At 40.8% G+C, this 20,895-nt stretch overlaps 1 protein-coding gene across 1 annotated transcript; it reads left to right on the top strand.

The window, feature by feature from the left end:
• Positions 1–2,343: 2,343 nt before the first annotated feature.
• LOC143319532 (arf-GAP with dual PH domain-containing protein 1) lies at positions 2,344–19,494 on the top strand. Its single transcript, XM_076728594.1, has 11 exons — positions 2,344–2,765; positions 4,506–4,636; positions 6,305–6,396; positions 9,305–9,387; positions 9,496–9,608; positions 11,128–11,274; positions 12,418–12,501; positions 12,766–12,828; positions 15,266–15,337; positions 17,167–17,398; positions 18,202–19,494. Exons 1-11 carry the CDS (start codon positions 2,678–2,680, stop codon positions 18,228–18,230), a joined length of 1,134 nt encoding a protein of 377 aa, XP_076584709.1. The 5' UTR covers positions 2,344–2,677; the 3' UTR covers positions 18,231–19,494.
• The last annotated feature ends 1,401 nt before the right edge of the window (positions 19,495–20,895 follow it).

Here is a 20,895-nt window from a genome sequence, read left to right as displayed (position 1 = left end):
CCCACAGAATATCATTTTTATAACCAGAAGACAATCCAGCTGCTGATTAGTATCAGTTATATTAGGGAAATGGTGCACCTTCTTCCCACCAGCCTGCGTATTTTACACTCTCCATAGCAGGGGATGAGATAATTGGTTAAAAGACAGATATATTCAGGTAGAAAAATACAACACAGGCAGCCACACCTGTACCTCACAGAGGGGAAGCCAATATTCATAACAGGCATAAAGTGGAGAACTGTTGCCATCTAGTGAGCAAACATGGAGCTACAATAAGCAGCAGATGTCAGGGATTCAGTGGTACATCTACAGTATGCTGGAAGTACAGTAAGTTTCAACATTTAATTCCACAAAATACATTTCAGAGGATAATACTGTATTTTTCCTTTCAGATTCACACTTAACAAAGGAAACATACACAGCATAGCCAAAAGTATGTGGACATCCACTCAAAGCATGCGAACAACCAAACAGTGCACCCATATGTGATTGCTGATCATGTCAGTGTTAAACCACAGACATTAATATGCAGCTATCACAGCCTCTACTCCTCTGGAAAGACTGTGCACAAGATTTTGCAACCTGGCTGCAGGGACTTGCTCCCGTTCAGCCTCTAGAGCATCGGTGAGGCTGGTCACTGATGTTGGATGATATGTCTTGGCTCTTTGTCCGTGGTGCAGTGCATCTCAGAGGTGTTGGATGGGACTGAAGTCAAGTTCTGCCCCAACAAACTGGCGAGACCGTTTCATTATGGATGTGGCTTTGTGCGCAGAGGTTTGTCATGTTGAGAGAGGAAACAGTCAAAGAAAGTGAACTGAAACACAACTGCATACTGTCGCATTAGGATTTCTCTTGACCAGAACTTTAGGGGGTCCAAACTACAACTGGACCAAGTATGAGATATGTTCAGGGGTGTCCACATACTTTTGGCTATCTGGTTAATCAGAAAATAAATATGATGTATTATCATCAATGGCAAAAAGGAATTTATTTGGGTACAACTTTGTAGCACTTTTGAGATGATTTACATTTTCTGCGACATTACACCAAAGGGAAATACTGTACGTTTTACTCTACTGCGTTTATCTGACAGCTATAGTTATGGGTCACTTTTCTAATTAATATATAAAAGCAAACAAAAAACATATCGTCAGATTATAAAATACAACAAATTGCTAAAGATTAAGAAGTGGCTCCTAAACTTTTTATCTTGTAAGCCCTTTACAATCAAGCAACATCTGGTCAGGGTTCCAGGATGCTGTCTGCAGTTCAGCCAAAGAGATGTTTCCCCTCTAATTAAATGTTCAAGGATCACAAATGGAATACTTCACAAAAATAGATTTAAAAAATTAATAGAGCTTTGTGTAGCAGAACTACAGCAGTAAAATTCTGCTTACATACTGCATCAGAATCTAATAATATATCGATAAATATATCAGTCATGTGGGCCTTTTTTCTGCAGAATGAGTAGACCTACTACATAAGTAGTACTACATAAGTCGAATTTTGAAGGTGGGAATTTACTTGTATTTTTACGGTGCTGTAGCCTACTGATAGCATACTTTGACTTAAGTAAAGAACCTAATTGTTTCACCACTGATTGTTATGTTGAAACTGTGTAATAATGCAGTAATTTAAGATCTGTCATATTACATTATACTTCAAGTGTTATTTTAAATGCAGTAGGCCTGCTTCTTGCTTGCTATGTTCACTATACTTACACATAAACCTTGTTTTACTGAAGGAGCTTATCCACCATTTTAATGTGATAATAATCTAACATTCCTCATGTGTAGGGTAGTTGATATGAAATTAACCTAATCTGGACATAATAACCCACTTTTCATTTGACAGACAGTGTCCCACAGCACATGCTTTTATTGCTGCTTGTTTCCTTTGTGGTGATTGCGGACCAGAGTTACACCTTTATAACTACAGTGCAGCTGACTGAGTCAGAAGAAATGTGGCCTGCAGAGCGCATTTGAATATCACAGATAACTACACCTCAGGGAGTAGTTATCTTTATATTCTAAAATCCATAACTAAGCCAATAAACATATTGTATTAATTAAAGGAAACTAGATGAGGTGAAGTGATCATTAATTCTCTTACATCTTTCTAAAGGTCAGGTCAATACTCTGACAGCTCTACTGAGTCATTGCGCGCTTCTGAACGCTTCTTACAGGTAAATCAGTGTATCTGCACTTTGCACAGTTGCCACCGGGACGATGCATAGTGACATAACCTCGAATAATGAGGAAAAGCAAGTTAGCCCAACCTCGGCATTTCACTTCCTAGTGTAGGGTTTCATGACGCCCTCCTCTCCGCACACCTTGTCGGGGACCGTGGCGGGGATTTGGCTCCAGCCCTCTGCAGGACGCGCCCAGCAGGCCACCTGAAGGGTGTCAGCGCCGGTTTAGTGGGCGGCAGAAACAGAGGGAATTGACGTTTCCGTGAAAACTTCACGAAGAGACGCTGACGGGATTCTCCGTGCATGGGAGGCACGCCTCGCCGCAGCTGAGGGCGCGTACCTGTGCGGACTTGCCCGCCCCGGAGCTCTCGAGTGGGGGAGTAGAGCTCGAGAAGACACACCTAACTTGCCTTTTGCGGCTCTACGGCGCCCCCCACGCCACCCTCTCCCTCAGACAGCGAAGGACTAACCGATCTGAACATTGAAATGTCGGCAAATGAGAGAGCAACTCGAGCGCTGAGGGAGATCCTGCAGAACCCTGGAAATGACACTTGCGCAGATTGTGGCGCGCCAGGTAAGAGGGGAAAAAATGTTTTTATTAGCGATAAAATGTTGTTTACGGGGAAATCAAACTTCGGAGCACACCTGAAGCTGCTGAGACGTGACATGTAGGAGGTGCGGAACGTTCACCTGTGCCTACAAAGTTAATCATTAAAATGCGTCGCGCTCCTGCGCTTTTCTTTTTATCATTCAACCATGGCACCCCGCGGATCTTCATGCTGCTTGACTGTTAGCGTAACACTAAATGAGCCAGACACTCCTACACTTTAAATTTTATAATTCTGACCTTAAATGTGTGGCAAGGTGAGTCAGGAACTCGGAGTAGAGAGTTTTCCTGGAGCACTTGACGTTAATAGTGCAGGTGAAGCCTTGTTGTACTTTGTTGGAGGCTGTGGGAGAAGAAACTTTGAGAGTTCAGCAAGTCTTGACAAGCTCAGTGTGGGCACACACCCTCACCTAGTGCTTTTAGTTCAACTGTGGAGGTCTTCTTAGGTCCTTTAAATGCTCACTTAGACAGTTTTGGTACATTATAGGTACTTTATTACGCAACAAAGGCAAAGCAGTAAATGGAAGAAGTGAATTTGTGTTAAAGGCTCTCAAGATCTCAGGCTACCTCAATTTTGTAGTTCCGGAAAACTTAACAAGCTGTTTTCAAGGGAATATGACATTTCTGAGGCAGGAAAAACACCAAAAAGTCAGATTCTGGTCTTGGCTCAAGTTTGACCAAGTATGCAGTGACTGCATTTTGGCTGACCCTGAACTGCTTTCCAAACATTTCAGTGCATCACAGTCAAACTGGAAAATCGCTGAATCCAGGCCCCGAGGCACCGTGCTGCTGTAGTCAAGCACAACAAAGATAATATCACCGGCAGGCCTTTCCACGTCATCTTTTAAATCTTTATTTATCCAAAGAAGATTGTCTGACTGTTTTAAACACACACCTTCGAACACTCTACTGAGGCATTGCACTGGATTAAGTGCCTTGCTCAAAGAAGGCTTTCTTTGTCAAGATTCAACCCCTCCGGTCACATTCACATATTCTTGTCATTTCTTCTGTTCCTCATGATTGGAGACAAAACAGGCACTTTGGCGAGCTGGCATGTGTTTGTGTGGGCTGGTTCATTGTGACTCAGTGGTCTCTCTGGCATTGTGAAACAGTGGCATGACTACTAACCAGCCAAGCACACTGAGCTCTCATCTGTCGCGTAATGCCCTGCTCTCCTTGTTTAGACATCTGTGATCTGTCGTGATAAGAACGAGGCGGAGTGTCACATAAAGCTTTGTTCACGGCAGAGTGCCAAAGAGGAAAAAGATAAATTCACCTGACAGCCTTCCCTTTCTCTCTATCACTGGTTAAATATCTTTGGACTGTTGGTTTATCAAAACTTGTAAACTGAAGTCGTTATCTCATGCTTTGGTGTGCAGAGATGGTGAGCAGGCCTTTGCCACGTGATTTGGCACCACCGCTAGTTTTTGCTGAAGCTAAATAAGTCCAATAATATATTTTAAATTATATTTCTAATACGTTAAATTCTGCTACTCTTTGACATGAAAAAGATTAACTGGTAATCAAAAAGCAATTGATCACTAAATAATAAAACAATAATTAGTTGCTGTCTTAATTCTTAGTCATCCAAAACTCACTCTTAGCCCCTCCGTCTTTCAGTCCACCTGTCTCTCCGTCCCTTCATACCCACCACACCATCTCTCCTCTTACATACTCCACATGTTCTCTCCATCCTCCTCTCTGCAGATCCCCAGTGGGGCTCCTGCTCTCTGGGGGTGTTCATCTGTCTTGCCTGCTCTGGGATCCACCGCAACATCCCCGACATCAGCAAGGTCAAGTCCCTGAGCCTTTCCCGCTGGGAGGACCACGAGGTGCAGGTGAGCCGGATTCAGTGTCGCTGTGTTCCATCTGTAATAGTTGAAATGTGCTGTCAGTTTGAAAAAAAAAGAGAAAGAATATGCCTTTATGGTATATTAGATTACAAAGACGAAAAGAAAAACTGGTTTTACACGCACTTCTGTTTTATAATGGCATGAAAACACAGTCAAAATGATCTTGACACATTAGAACATAAACAGTCATCCAATACTTTTTTTTTTTTTTTTTTTGTATTACATTATTTCTCCAAAGTGGGGCTTGTGGACCAAAACTGGCCGCCATAGAGTTTGCTTTGCCAAATAAAGTTATTTAATAAAGCTATAATATAAATTGCTGTTTGTGCTGTTTAATTTCTGTGAGGCAAAAACACTCCTTAGACGTGTACATTCCCTAATTGTTAATTAATTTTCACAATCTGTGCACTGAATCTGTGCAGGAAGTCAGTTAATCAAAGGAACTTTGGATCTTAGGACTATTTTACATCTTAACAATACAATAGGTGTTTGCTTGCGGCCCCCATGGCCCACCATTAAGTCTCCGTTTTGGCCCTCGAAGGGAAAGAAATCTGGGCACCCACTGCTTTAAAGGCAGTTTGACATCTTGGGAAATAAGCTTATTCGCTTTCTTGCCAAGAGAAGATCGATATGACTCTCGTCGTGTTGAGACTGAGGTGCTTGTGGTAGGCGCTGGAGGTCGGACACACTCCAAACTGATCTCGCTGTCTCTGAAACTCAGTGAGCAGGTTAGAAATGTAGGTGTCACTAGGACAGCGTCTTACCACCGAAAACATGTTTCCAGAGTTAAACCCATCGTGTCTCAGTCAGTCGCTGAAATTCTAGTTCGTACATTCATCTCCTCTAGGCTGAATGACTGTAATGACCTTCTTGCTGGACTTTCCAAAACGACTGTAAGACGGATTCAGCTCGTTACGAACACTGCAGCCAGAGGAAAAGAAACAAACATAGAACTCTAGACTATACTGCACACTGTCTACAAATCACTGAATCACTGAGAGAGAGAAAATAACTAAACAGATGTTTTTACAAATCTTTTAGATACTTTATCATATGTCCTCTCTATAAAACCCATCCAATTGTAAGAGTACATGAAATTAGCAGTCTAATGTTGGATGACTGATGTTCGGACAGTGATGATTATGGAAGAGTACACTGTGGACAAAATCCTAAAAAGGTACCGCATTGAAATCCTTAAGATTAAGAAGCATCCTGAGAAAGAGAGATTTTTACTCTGAAGCATTTATGGGGAAATAAATCAAGTGCTCATCAATTATTTCAAATGTTAGTACATCACATTCCTGCCCAGTACATTTCCCAGTGTTCCTGAAACGGGCCAGGGGATTCCACAGAAACCAGATAAGAAATGATGTTTGTACTTTGCACATCTATATCAGAAAATATCTGTTGCATTTATCATCTTAGTTCTCGGACTTATTAGTTTATTGACACTGAAAAAGATTTTACTCATGCTGAGTAATTCTCCTGTTGAATAGATCAATTTATTTTAACTGTAACTGTCAGATAATGTGCCAAGGCATGATTAATCCTTGCATAATCTGTGTGTGTGTGTGTGTGTGTGTGTGTGTGTGTGTGTGTGTGTGTGTGTGTGTGTGTGTGTGTGTGTGTGGGTGCGTGGGTGCGTTTTGTTAGTTCATGGCTGAGAATGGGAATGAGCTGATGAAGAGTAAATATGAGGCTGCTGTTCCCGTCTACTACTACAAACCAACCCACAAAGACTGCCAGTGAGTAACCATAGCACCACACACACACACACACACACACACACACAAACACAAATGCACATGCACACACAAATACACACATTTAATATAAAGAACATACAGTCTATGCAAATGTGCAGTTTTGCCTTTTTTCAGAGTACATTTGTCTGTGTTTACATGCAAAAAACAAGCTTTTTTAAAGAACACGTGAACACATAAGAACCTAAATACTGCTTCACTAATGAATCCAGCAGTTTCTCTTTACCTGTTGTCCACTTTCAGCCTACAATCAGTGTAAAATAGGTGAATTGGGAAAGGAGAAGCACTTACTGTAAATATCATTAAGTGTCCTCATGTCACTCATCAATGCTGATCTCAACTGATTTTCAAGTTCAAGTGGAACTTGATGAACATATGATCCAAAACTCCTCTGATGTAAATTACTAGTTTCACAGTAAAGTTGATTTTCTAACAGTGTCATGTTCTCATTTACCTCTGAAGGCGGTGTTTTGCTTTTAAGATATGTGTGTGTGTGTGTGTGTGTGTGTGTGTGTGTGTGTGTATTTGTGTGTATTTGTGTGTGCAAGGCTGCAGGTTGAAAGCTCTGTCCTTCTCACAGTCTGTAGCTGGTAGCTGGAGTTGCATACTAGGCCTTTAGAAATCAGCTCACCTTGTGCTTACGTCTGAAACACACACATCTTCAACCCTCTTGGCAGTGATTCACGCGCTCTTGGTTACGTCTCTTTTGTGGGATTATCTGATTTTCTACCAGGCAGATTTGCTCATGCTGAAAGGTCAAGTTGTGGAGTGAGTGTGCGTGAAAAGCTCGCTTCTTAAAGCCACTCCTCACATTATAAATGAGATTCAAGTCGAATCTGCCATCTTTCACATTCTGGCTTTAAAACCATTCATTTCAGAGGATGATTTTTTAAAGTAATTAATCCACTCGCTTTGTTCTGATTAATCATGTTATCAATAAAATGTCATATCAAAGTTCTATGAGCACAAAGCAGCAAATCCTGATATTTCCAGCGCAGAATAAGTTAAATAATTCAGCTGTTGACAAATTGATTAATAAGCTAATACTTTCAGCACTCAATCTGCATCTTATCAACATCTGACCTTGAAAAATAAAGGATGCTAAATGCTTATATAAGATTCTAGTTGAATATACTTTCAATTAAAGCTGTAAAATCACAAAACACACACTCACACACAAAAATCAGAATGTTAACGGTGTCCGACTCATCATCTTTATTAGAAATGATAAGGGACGGTAGAGCGTGTCATGCATTTCATTTGCACCAATGAAGTTCTCATATCAGTGCAGTCAGCGCGGGTGCACAGCACAGAAACATGATTAATAAAGTGAATATACAGTAAGACAAGAGAGGAGAGCAGGAGGCCTGTTTCTGTGTGTTTGCGTCGGCACATCATGACCTTTATTCTCCTGCAGCTTGAGGAAACCTTTCAGACTCCACGGTGAGTTGTTCTCAGTCTGAAGTATTTTACAGTCGGTGTCTTTATCCTCATAGTTTTGCCTCTGGTCTCTAACTCTATCTGTTGTGTCTCTTTGAAACTTGTGAGGACATGATTCTTTATCATTATTTTCTTGTGTAACATCATCACTACTCGCTGCTATTAAAACTGGCATTCACATATAATGGACCATATGATAAACATGTTATTTTATTACATGCACAGTTGACTGCAGAGATGTTAGTTGTTAAAGTACGAGCTGCTCAGGTTGTTGCCAAAAGCTTTAGCAGCTCCCGTGCTTAAGTCTTTACTAAGTTTACAATCCACAAACAGCTTATAACACAAGTTTTACCTACACAACATATAGTGCAACTTTATTTGACAGCAGTTTGCTTTTCACCGCTGATGAGAGAGACGATGTGCATTTTATATGTTTTGTGTGTGTATATATGTTAACTCTCTGGCTGCTGCAGGTCTACAGGTAACTTGCACATTACAAGATAGCAAGACGGTGTCGTGTTACTGCGGCTGCACTGGGCAGCTCCCAGACAGGAATGTTTGGAATCGTATGAATGTCAATTGGGGAATTTTTGGAAAATGAAAAACCTTCTCATGTTGTAAGCTGCCAGACTCACCCCGTTTGATGAGATGGCTCAGAAATGTAATGCGTGTGTTGAGTATCTGTAAAGATTAGCCTGGAAAATCCACACCCTCCTCCCACTCTCTCAAACACACACGTGTACACAAACACACACACTGAGAGAAGAAACACAATATTTTTTCAGTAAATTTTGGTCAGTTTTATACTTACATTTTCAGCTAATGATTCTTTAGCTGCATTTTTCTTGGCTTCTGTTGTGGGGTCGTTAGCTTTGCAAGCTAGCAAGTTGAAGCGATAATAGCAAACATTATTCAAAATCTGTACGGATATTTTAAGTTTTTATTTTTTCAGGTATATGGTATCAGGCAAGCTTTTTCCAAACATACTTTTCTTAATTATGTGATTTCAAAGTATCACAATTCAAATCCCAACTTATTAGAAGGCCTGTTGTTAGCTGTTAGCTTCCCAACTGAGCTAGCTGCCAAAGCTAACTTGATAATAACCAGCAAAAATGCTAAATAAGAAACACTTATTTCAATCTTTCAACCTATCAATGAGGATTGTAGCCATTACAGCAGCAATACGACACACTTATATACTTGTAAAATGTCTAAAAAGTTTTGTGCTTTTACTGTCAGGCGGTGAATTGAGTAAATATCTGTCTATCTGTTTGAGCACAATAGTCGGTGCTTTTTCCTGTCTTGGTGTCTGCTTTAATGTATCAGCCGTCAGCATGCATGCAGCCCAGCCTCTTTCTCATCTACCGCAAAGTACGTGTGTTAGTCTGCTTCCAGCTGGTACGTTTTACAAGCTGCCTCGATGACGTTTCATCTGTTTGTGTGTGTTCAGGGTGTTGCGGGAGCAGTGGATTAGAGCAAAGTATGAGAGGAAGGAGTTCTCTGAGCCTGGGAAGAACTTTATATATGAGGAAGGTGAGTGTGTGTGCATATTCATATTCACACACACACACACACATATACAGGTATGTGTGCACAAAAACACACCCATGCTAATAAGTAACCTTTGCTGGTTTCCTGCAGGAACTAGAGATGGCATGTTGATGAAGAGGGGGCGGGACAACGGGCAGTTCCTCAGCAGGCGATTCGTCCTCTCAGAGAGGGAGGGCACTCTGAAGTATTTCACCAAATATGACGTAAGCAGCAGCTTTTAATGAGACTTTTTAGTGCCCACATGCAGCGCAACACACACTTTGCCCACACACACCCGACACGAAACCATGTCTGTAAGATTCAAGTAATCTACTGTAATTAGATGGCGTCCTAGCTAGTGTTGTTTGAAGGGGGGAGTTCACTTCCTGCACATGTACAACACCCACACACATGCAACCACAACACAGATACCTTAATGAGAGAGCGCTTTAAAGACATAATATATTCTGGAGAACCCACCCCCACATTATGTGCTGCAGTATTTTTGCACACACGCGCACACACACACAGTTAGCTATAATCATACATGTCTACCAAAAGCCTACAATATGTATCTGTATCTGCTGCCTCTGCTGCGTCTGAGCGTGCTCAGACAAGCTTAACCAGCAGTCTGTCCTCTCTGTCGGTGTGGCTGATTCACTAAGCTGCACACCACCCAAACCAATTAGGGCTCGAAGTTCTGTGAGCACTTTGTTTGTCAGAGTAAACCAGCTATGGGGAAGTGGGACTAATATATTTAAAAAGTCACTTTCATTTTGTAAATATGGATTTCCAGTGTGTCTTAGCATGTGTCTTTGCATACAAATGTCTTTATTGCGAGATTTTTTTGTTTTGTTTTCGTTTTCTCCACGACATGCTCTTCCTGTGAAATATTTCATTGTTGCTTCATATTCTCCTGGTGAGGCCTAGCAAACAATAAAACACAAACACCCTCACAGCAGTGATAAAAGTGTTGCTCACTGTCGCTCAGGTGCTTTAGGTTTTTAAAGCCGGTGAACCTTGAGGTGTGTGAAATAGTTACTGACTCAAGAGCCAATTTGTGCCGCTTTCTCTTGCTCTTATTTTCATGCTGCGAAGTCAGTACTCATAATGACAGAAAAGTGTAAAATCAGTTGTCATATAAGCACAGCCATGTCTGTTATCTGTTAAAGCCAAGGGCAGAAGATGCACAGAGATGCAGATCCTGACACATTAAAGCGCAGATTCCACAAGCAGGTTTGCTGGGATTATTGTCAGTGTTAGATGATGATGATGGTTATAAGTGATGCTGACTGATGTGAAGATAATGGTTCAAAATAGAGCACGAAATGTGACCCCAAGCACACCTTGACTCCATAAATAGGATTTTTTCTGGTCAAGCAGTGGCAGCAAAAAGTACCATGCATGATTTAGCTTTTTAGGTAATCGTATCTAAAATAAAAATGTTATCGAGGTAAAACAGGATTAAAACGCGTGCAAAAAATAATCATCAAATAGAATAAAATACATCGTCAGCTGTCTCACATTTGTAACTCATTTTAATCCAATAGTGAAACTGTAGATACATACATTTTAAAAAGTTTAATTCCACTTTCTAACAACAAAATCAGTTAAAAAGCAAAGCTCACAGAAAGCTGTCACTCATTTGGTGTGAAATTTCGGGTGGATCCTTTGGGAGATTATGGCCGTCCTTCCTCTGTTCTGCTCTGAGACATACTGCTGAACGTGTCCTCTCTCCTGCAGGCCAAGGAGCCCAAAGCAGTAATCAAGGTGGACACCATCAATGCAACCCTACAGCCTGAGAAGATAGGAAACCCCAACGGTCTGCAGATCACCTACCTCAAAGACTACAGCACCCGCAACATCTTTGTCTACCATGACAACGGCAAGGTCTGCATTGCTCTACTGTGTGTAGAGCGTGTGTGTGTGTGTGTGTGTGTATTTTTGACATAGCTACCTTCAGGGAAACATTTTCGATTAAAGACGTTATTTGGTGACTAGGCTGTCTGCCCAGTTGGGAAAAACCCGATTTCTGGGTCAGTGGTTAAGATTATGGTTAGAGTAAGTCTCCAATGAATGAATGGAAGTCTATGAAATGTCCCCAAAAGCGATCAAAGTCAAACTATATCTGTGTGAAACAAATGTATGTTGATGTTAACGAACTTCAGTTGCAGCATAAGTTGGCATTCACGTGGGATCTTTGTCGTCGATCACATTAAAGAAGTGTCACTGCTGGAAATATGGTATTATCATAAACACAGCTCAAGCTGCTTGAAGATTGAAAAGTGTTGACACTACCTGGTTTATGTTGTTGTGAGCGAAACCTTTTCAGACCATCTGTACCAATTCCTGCTGGCTGAAGGTATCCATTAACAGATGACATTTAAGCTCCACTTCTATGATTCTGCTTTCATTCATGAATAATCATTGAAATATATGGAGCAGTTCAAGTGTTGTCTGAGACTTGAGAGTCTGCTGTGAAAGCATCAAAATCACAAACTAATTTCTTATTTAGAAAGTCTCTGTCAGCTGCACATGAATGTTTCATTTTGACAGGCTTCTCAAAAAATACACCCTTCAAACTCTGTTTCTACGCAGGCGAAACAGAAAGTCATGCTCCATACAGGTTATCTGACAGTGTTTAGAAATATATTGGACATTTATTTAAGCCCCTATAAAACTGTGGTTTCATTCAGAAAGAGGTGTGATTTAGATAGATATGTTAAAAACCATATTGCTGAGTCAAGCTTGGAAGCAAAGGTCATGACTAAAAGCAGCTTTTAGTCATGAATAGGAACCATTATTTAGTGAGTCGAAGACAAAAGAAAAGGATAGCAGTAATGGTGTGTTGCTTTCATGGCTATGATCATCAATCATGAGATAACATTTTTAGCTGTTTCACCCTCAGAGACTTCACACACACACACACACACACACACACACACACACACACACACACACACACACATACACACACACTCCTCAGGTATTAAAAAAATCCCCTCTCTCTCTCTCTCTCTTACTGTCCATTAGGAGATCGTAGACTGGTTTAATTCAATTCGCGCAGTTCAGCTTCACTATCTAAAGGTTGCCTTTCCTGGGGCGACGGATGCTGAGGTGAGAACACACAAGCACACGCACACACACACACACACACACACACACACATTTTCATATTGTGGTATTTGACTCCTGGTTGCTGAGATTAAAATGGTGTTGTTGGTTTTAATGTGAGATGCATGAGGTGACTAGAACTCCATTAGTGCCTTTGCACTTGCTGTAAATGTGTCACACTTTCCCCACAGTGGACCTTCAGCTCTGAAACCGTTTGCATCCTCCTGGCGTCCTTCTTTAACCCTTTGCTTTGCTTCTTGTTTTCAGCTGGTACCCAAACTCACCCGAAACTTTCTGAAGGAAGGATACATGGAAAAGACAGGTCCCAGGGCAAGTAACACACACACACACGCACTATTCGAAACCTTTATTTTTCACTCCCTCATGTGTTACAATGACAGCATTAAGTACACATAAATCAGTAAATGTGGATCTCTGTGTTTTGAAATGACTCCAGGATGTCATCTTAAAATGACAATAGACTTTTTATGTATATTCAGAACTATAACCACACTGAGTCTTCAATCTTCATTCATATAAATCCATCCAGTAACGTATTTAATCAACAGGGTAGTGAATGATATTAACTGCTATATTCCAAATTGAACTTAATTCCTGGGGTCTGGACAAATTAATTGCCAATAACTTGCCCTCCCCTGGAAGTGCAAAACTAATCACAGCATGTTGTCAATTAAGTCTATTTAAAGCCTTGTTCACACAGGACAAATACCTGAGGGCGTTAATGATCTGTAGTAATTACAGCAATCAGCAGTAATTAGAAGGAAAATGTCCACATTTTGTATTTTTCAGAGTAAAAATTTCAGCTCAAATTGTTTTGCTAAAGGCATGATTCTACTCCTGCACTGAATCACATGACTTATTCAGCAATATTGTAGCTCTGCAGTGTAGATGTACAATGTTTTGTTTTTTCATAAAATGGTGGAGATGGTAGTCGGAGCAGTAGATCAGTTTTTGGCCAATAAAACTTAATTAGAAAACAGTTCTGTGGCTCAGCAGTGCTTTCATTCTCCTGTACGCAGAACAGAGATGGGGTCACATATGAACAGATTTTTCTGTTGGACAGCATCTGTTTTACTGTATATACTACATCCATGCATTTAGCTACCAGCAGAAAATGGGTAAATCCATCCATCACACTCTACACTGAGACTTACTGTTTTTCTAAACCAGGCTGATTTCTGAAGTGAGTTTCACACTAAATGTCCATTTAACTATTTGGACACAGTTCTTCTCTTCAAACCTCCTCCTGTGATCCCAGCTCCCACCGTGGTCCCTGCTTTAATGGAATAGGAGCTGGGCCAAGAGGTTAACTAGCCCAGCTGCCAGTGTGGCTGCTTTCGACCAGCTGACTGACAGCTGAGAGGTCCTACCTGCCTGCCACATCGTCCGTCTCTCTGTCACTGTGTCTGAGAGGGAATCAAAGGCTTCGAGCCGAGGATCGACTTAATCCTTTGCTGTCAAAACCTCCAATACACACAGACACGGACATGTGTTTGGATTAAGCAAACACACAAAGAGGCGTTTGTAACGTATCCATGCAGTCATGCACCGTCTTACATTAGCATATGGACACACATACAGGTGCTTTCACACAGGTTTCAGACTGAAGCACCTAACAAGCGGATCCTCCTCTGGCTCTGTATTCAGACACACACACACACACTCACACACAAACACACACACACACTCTCAGTTTAATCTCCATCTGTCAGGCTGAGAGATGAAAGGACTCACTAACTTGCTCTGTTGGGCTGATTGGTTAAATGGGTGTCATAATTCATTTCCCTCACATGTGTGTGAGACATATTTGTGGAGGGAGTCGCTGGCAGGCTGAGCAGGGAACAGTCAGTTGTTCAGCCTCATGCCGCAACGAGAATATCAAACACTTCTACGAGGACAATGTGGCAGCAGTCAGAGACCTCAGCGTCCTCATTATATGAAGCTCATCTCTCTGAAAAGCTGCTCGTGCCCCTCAGTAAACTCTCCAAAGGTGCCGGCTTCATATTCTTCAATAGCTGCTTTCATCATGAATTTCAGCTGCACTGATGTAAACGTTCAACCATGACGATAAGTTTTTAAATTCAGTATCGAGAGCGTTATGAAAGTGGTGCCATAACCATTCAGGTGGAGCTGCCCAGGGGACAGAAAACTGTCCAAATTTGACATGGACACATGCTTTTATAAAGCCTGAGATCAAGTTTGATGCACTGTTGTGGTCAAAAGTGTGTGCTCACCGCCTGTAGTGTGTGCATGGGAAAGTGTTTTTGAGTGGTTCAAGTGGTTTAAGTGGTTAAATTAGGCTGCAAAGCAATTTGGGGTCAGTCAAGAAACACACACTCATCTCCGTTTTCAAAGTTTCCATCTCGTTTTCTGGATTTTGGTAGAGCAGGTGACGGGAAAGTGTTCTTTTTGACATTGACTTTCAGGTGGGCTGGACAAAACAAATAACTTGAAGACATCACTTTGGGTTTTGAGAGCATCAGATATATTTTTTTTTTTAAGGCTAAATGATGAATTGAGCAAATAATTGACAGCCATTAATTACAGCCCTAGCTACTTCAGTAATTGACAATCTAAGATCAAGTATCAGGAAACTAAAATAAAATAGTCCATTGAAGACTATGAATCACCAGACAGACACCAGTGTTGATGCTGGAACAATGCTGCTTTGTGCTGTGCACAGTTTCAGCTTTCCTCTGTCTCACCTCATGTCTAACTGTTTCCGTCAACTTGTTTGTCTTCGCAGCAAACAGAAGGCTTCAAGAAACGCTGGTTCACTCTGGACCACAGGCGACTCATGTACTTCAAAGATCCTCTGGTACGGCATCTTTCCACACACCTACACACATCAAAAAGACTTCAGTATCAGCACCAGTTTATATTTTCAGCCTGTAGTTGATGCCTGAGTGTCTATGGTTGCAGTTGCTTGATCACAACTTACCGACAGCAGTCGCTTGACGGTATTCTTGTGCTGTAAAAAGATATAAATGAGCGCCATGGAGAGTGGGAGCAGGAGGTTTTCTTCCATCAAGCAAATTAGGTTACGTAGACAATGTTGGGATATGAAGCCATGACTCAAAGGGGAGAGCGTGGTATTATACGTGGTTATACGTATGGCATTCAATGCCATGACTTCACAGTATGGATTGGCTCAAAGAGAAGTGAAACACCGAACTGCAGAGTAGTTTCACCCTATAATCTACACTAGACACGTTTGCAGAGTGCAAACTTGTACCTATTTTATCTGATATCAGTGTTTGAAAGGAGATGTTCTGAGTCACTGACTGATGAGAGTGGACTTTTTATGGCAGGGGTTATCACAGAGACTTGCCTTGAGAGGGGCCCATCCAGATTTCCCAAGATTTGTCTAAATACGCATCAGATTGCCAGATTAGCTGAGCTTTGCTGCTGATGTAAGAGTTCAATGGAGAGGTGCAATAATTATAGGTGCTAAGTGACTGAAGCGTCCGACTTACCTCAAGAGAGTTAGACAAGAAAAACTGGTAGATGAAAGAAAGAGGAAGTCGAGTGAAGTGTGGACGGGGAATGTGTGGAGGATAATAACTAAATTATGCATGTTTTAGATGTTGTGTGTACAATGGTTCGCAGTGTGTGTAAATGCAATTTGTCCACACTTTGTTAACATTAGACAATTAAGTGATGTCAGCTTTTAGTGGCTGCCTGATGGGAATGTCATTAGGTTTGCAGGTATTTGCTAATGAACTGAAGTATTGGAGAAATTGAAATTTTTCCTTGGTGATGGCGCTACATGAAAAGTTAGGGGCTCACCAAAGAGAGCACAGTTCATCTAGAGGGAAACTGCTGCAGCAATCGAGCAGACGATAAAAAGAATTTTAATAAGCAATTATTTTGACTATCCATTAATCATCAAGCAGAAATACCAAACATTTGTTGGTTTCCTTTGCTTATGATATGTCAATTAAGTGGACTAATGGGCGGACAAACAAGCAATCTGAAGACTTCACTTTAGGCTTTTGGCAACTGTAATTGTCACTTTTCTGTATTTTCTAGACTAAATGATTAATTCATTCATCAAGAAAATAATTGTGAGATTAATGAACAATGAAATTACTAATTATTTGCAGGCTTAAATGTCTTTGAGACATTTAATTAAAAACCAAAAATGTTGCCACAACAGCACTGGAGGAAAAGTCGGGGGATCGCCAAAGTCAATATGATTCATCCTGCATTCATGGTGAATCTGAGTACAAGATGTGATGAAAATCCATCCAGCAGCAGATGTTCCAGTCTAGTGATGGACTGACCAACTGGCCAACAGATGCCTGAGCCAAGAGCTGCACTTCGAGCATGATTAAAATCAGCTGTTTTGCAGCTGAGAGCAGCTCTAATCTTAAAAATAAGACTGGTACTTGCTGTCATGTCAGCTTAATGTACCTTTCACATGCTTATTGTCATTATGGCATGCCAGTTACAACAGCTAAATTATTTAAGAATAAACCACTGAAGCTCTGATATGTCGGCCTATTTGGCCAGTGTTCAGCAGAAATTTGAAACAAGAACAGAATTAATTTACTCATCAAAGGAATTCCTTCTGTTTCAGATACAGTAGAGAGACACAGTAACATGCTGAGGACTCTGTGCTTCTATCTTTCATTCTGTTGAAAGGACGCCTTTGCCAAAGGTGAGGTGTTCTTGGGGAACAGGGACCACGGTTACAACGCCTCCCCCGGCTTGCCTGCTGGCACCCACTGCAACGGCGCCTGGCACCATGGCATCACCATAGAAACACCTGACCGCTGCTTCCTGTTTACTTGCGAGACAGAGAGCGACCAGCAGGATTGGCTGAAACACTTCAGCGATGTCATGAGCGCTCAGATGTCCCCTCAGGAGTACACAAGTAAGCACTCAGAACATTCGAATAGTGATTAAATATCTATCTATTAGTTAATTTAATAAACTCAAAGTAAAATAAAGCTTTTAGCTGCCGTATAGCTACACATGGGAGCCTCTGCATACAAACCAAATCATCCATGACTGGCCATTTTTAATCCGCTTCCATTGCTGCGACTCACTGGTAGTTTTAAATCTCATCTAGCAAGAATTTGGCTGTGTCCACAATCACTCCATCATGAGCAGCAAATTGAGATTTACACACGTTTTCACATCGGAGGGTAAATATAGCTCTCTGCACAGAGCTGGTGGCTTTTTGTGGCCATGGAAAGAAATCCAACCTGTGAGATATCTAATTCTTACATCTTGATCCTTAGTGGTTGTGGTGACACACTCACATTGACAGTTTTAACATGCTGATATAAAGGTTACTGTTTTCTTGTTTTGCATGTAAGCATGATCATATTTGCTGATTTGCACAGCTGAGGTTGATGGCAGCCAATAGTTGTCCTGGCATTTCTCTCTGAACCAAAAATGTCAACCTTCTAGTGGTGCAACAGGAGAAATCAGAGGGTCACCATGTGATTACAGGAACCATGAATGTCTGTGCAAAGTTTCATGGCAATCCATCGCATAGTTTTTAGGATATTTCACCCTGCAAGATGAGAGACCAACTGAACGACGACCCTAAAACTTTCTAAATTACAAACTGCTGTAACCACAACTCTGTCACATTAGTCATACCAAATGATTTGTCTGCATGGGTAAAAGATCTTTGTTTCTAACTTTGGACTTTGATTTGTTTTCAAGTGGAAGCCTTGTTTAAGCACAGGCATTGATGGACCGGAGGCCTGAGGGACCAGCTCCTCTCCTCTCAGCCCGTCGCCAACTGGACACAAAGCCCATCAGCATCAGTTCAGCCACTTACTCCTTTAGTGATTTTTGGAAGTTGTTGCGAAGTCTTCATCACTAATCAGACTGGAGCTCGTAGCTACAAAAGTCCCTAAGGTGATCATTGGGGTTAAAAACGCAAACATGAGGATCAAGGCAATATTATTTTGTAACTGAAAAGTATATCTGGCCAGAAGAAATAGAAATGTATAGCTTTTATTTGATTTTGTTTAACTGACAGCTTTGGCATTTATTGCTTTGGTGTGTTTATGCACAGCACAGAGATCACCTGTAAATCAAAATGTCTGAACAGCACTTTAACATACTTCAAATTGCAGATGGTGCTCCTATCTTGGCCTGTTCAGACATGGTCCCTGCTGCAGAAGCTAACTCATTGTGGTAAATCACTTCCTGTGTGCTGTTGGATTATTATTCTTTTTTTATAGTAAAATACTGTGGTTGGAATTGTTAGGTTTAAAACATATTTGATTTGAGATTTAAGAAAAGAAGCATTTTTAAGGTGAGAAGTCCCTTGGTCCTCTTGTATGTCCATGTGTGATGTGATGATTTGGTAATACCGATTAGATACAGGGAGTCAAATGTGTCAAACCAGTACAGATCACCAGCTGACAGGATTCCTTTTGATTTTTTTAAACCTTTTTTTTATATTAATGCAATGGTAATTATTGGTTGTTTTATGTAAGCGTTGTTACTACTGTCATGACTTAAAACATGGACATTAAGCACCAGTATTGCAGCCAAGTTCATGAGCTGCAATTGTGCTGTTTCAGTCCAAACGTTCAGAAAGAGTTTTTCCAAGCCAAGCAGTATCTTCAGACACTGCCTGTGCAGTTTATAGCAGGAATTCAGCATGACTCTTCTGTTAACACTCAGCAAATATTGATTTTTTTTTAAGTAGTTTATGAGAGTTCTGTGAAAGACGTTCTTGACAGACAGATATTTGTTAATGCATTAGACTGCAAGCCATTACATGGTCTAACAGCGCCTCCATGTGGTGTACAGTATGCATATCATGTCTGTTAAAATAAACAATAACTCCAATAAGTTATTTTTTCCTAATTTTTATAGATATCAAACAGCCAATTCTCTTTTTGTTCTCTTGTTTTGTTTCTATTTTTTGGTCAAAGAGGCAATCATATTACATATTGATTTGGTGTCTTTTTTTTTTTTTTTTTTTAATGTAAAGGTGGGCTGTTTCCATGCTTGACCATAGATGACTGACATAGCATATGAAATTATTGATTATCACTAATAAAAATATTTCCTTTGGAATTTGTCAAGGAATCTCTATACAGATTAATGTGTGGAATTGTAAATATAGTGACTTTATTGTAGATTATTCCTCTCTTCAGACTGAAGTTGAATTATTCCAAAACTATCTTTTTTTTCCTGTAAATATCATAACGTCAGCTTTCCTGCACCATCAACTTAAATATCAGTGTGCTGCCAGTTTGCAATTAATGCAACGGCAGAAGCATCCAAGAACAGTTTATGCTGCAGCTTTGGATAATACTGCTTAAAATTCACAAAGACAGCACATGTATTATTTGCATTATTATTATCATCATTTATTTCTGAAGATGAGGACAGCAAAAACAATAATGTAAAAAGTCAGCTCTCAAAAATAAAAACAAATAAAATAGGGATAACGTAAGCAAATTACCTGCTGACACAAGAGGAAAAATTTCACTTGTGGAGAATTCAAAACTAATAAAAATATATAGTCTCAACAAAGCCACAGTTATCTTAAAAGCAGTGCGTTCAGACTTAAACCAAGTAGCCAACGTTCGTCTGAATGTAAAGGATTTTCTGACCTTGACAAAGCAGTTTTGTGCTGCCTTTGCAGGCACATAAATGACTGCTGAGTATGACGTGATTGTACTTCTAAAATGAGCTGAAACGAATAAATACGCAATTTCTTCATGCCGGCATCTGTATGATGTGTTTGGCTGCTGTATTTACAAAATTGGCAAAATTGTGTGTGGTTGTGCACAATTGCCCCTGCTTGTGATTTCTGGGTGTCTAAAACACCTTGAAACTCAGAGACAGCAGGTTGAGGCCCGAGAGGAATATCTCATAAATCTATAGGCCCATGCTAGTTTTTCACCCTGGTGAGAAAGAGGGAGGGCAGCGGAGAGGAGGCAGAGGACTGCGACCAGCACAGCTCCAAAGAACACAGACACAACAGTCTTCTACCAAACTGGAGAGTCACATACGGGCTGGAGATCTGAGGAGAAGCTGAAGGTTCATCTTCCATGCATGAAAGCGTTTATGGAGATAGAGGCACATTTGGATTAAAGCAAAGGATCAGTTTAGGTGTCTGGACTTAGAGACCTAGAAGACAGAAGGCAAATTTTGACTGGATATATCACAGCTGTTGATTCAAGCCTGACTAAAAACCTGAACCAAACCTGGACATGCACTGAGGTCACCACAGAGGAAATGAATAAGGAAAGGGAGATTTTCTCCCCTGTACTAAAACTGACACCATCAATCCCCATAAGGAGTCTGTCCCTGGAAATGTCAGCAACTGAAGTCCTGCTCAAGCACACCTCGGCCCTGCAGGAGTTCGCTATCAGAGATTTTGAACAC

This window comes from Chaetodon auriga, chromosome 4 (genome assembly GCF_051107435.1).
Source record: "Chaetodon auriga isolate fChaAug3 chromosome 4, fChaAug3.hap1, whole genome shotgun sequence".
Taxonomy (NCBI): Eukaryota; Metazoa; Chordata; class Actinopteri; order Chaetodontiformes; family Chaetodontidae; genus Chaetodon; species Chaetodon auriga.
The sequence above is the reverse complement of the archived record's forward strand: the minus strand, read 5'-3'. Positions and strand labels throughout refer to the sequence as shown.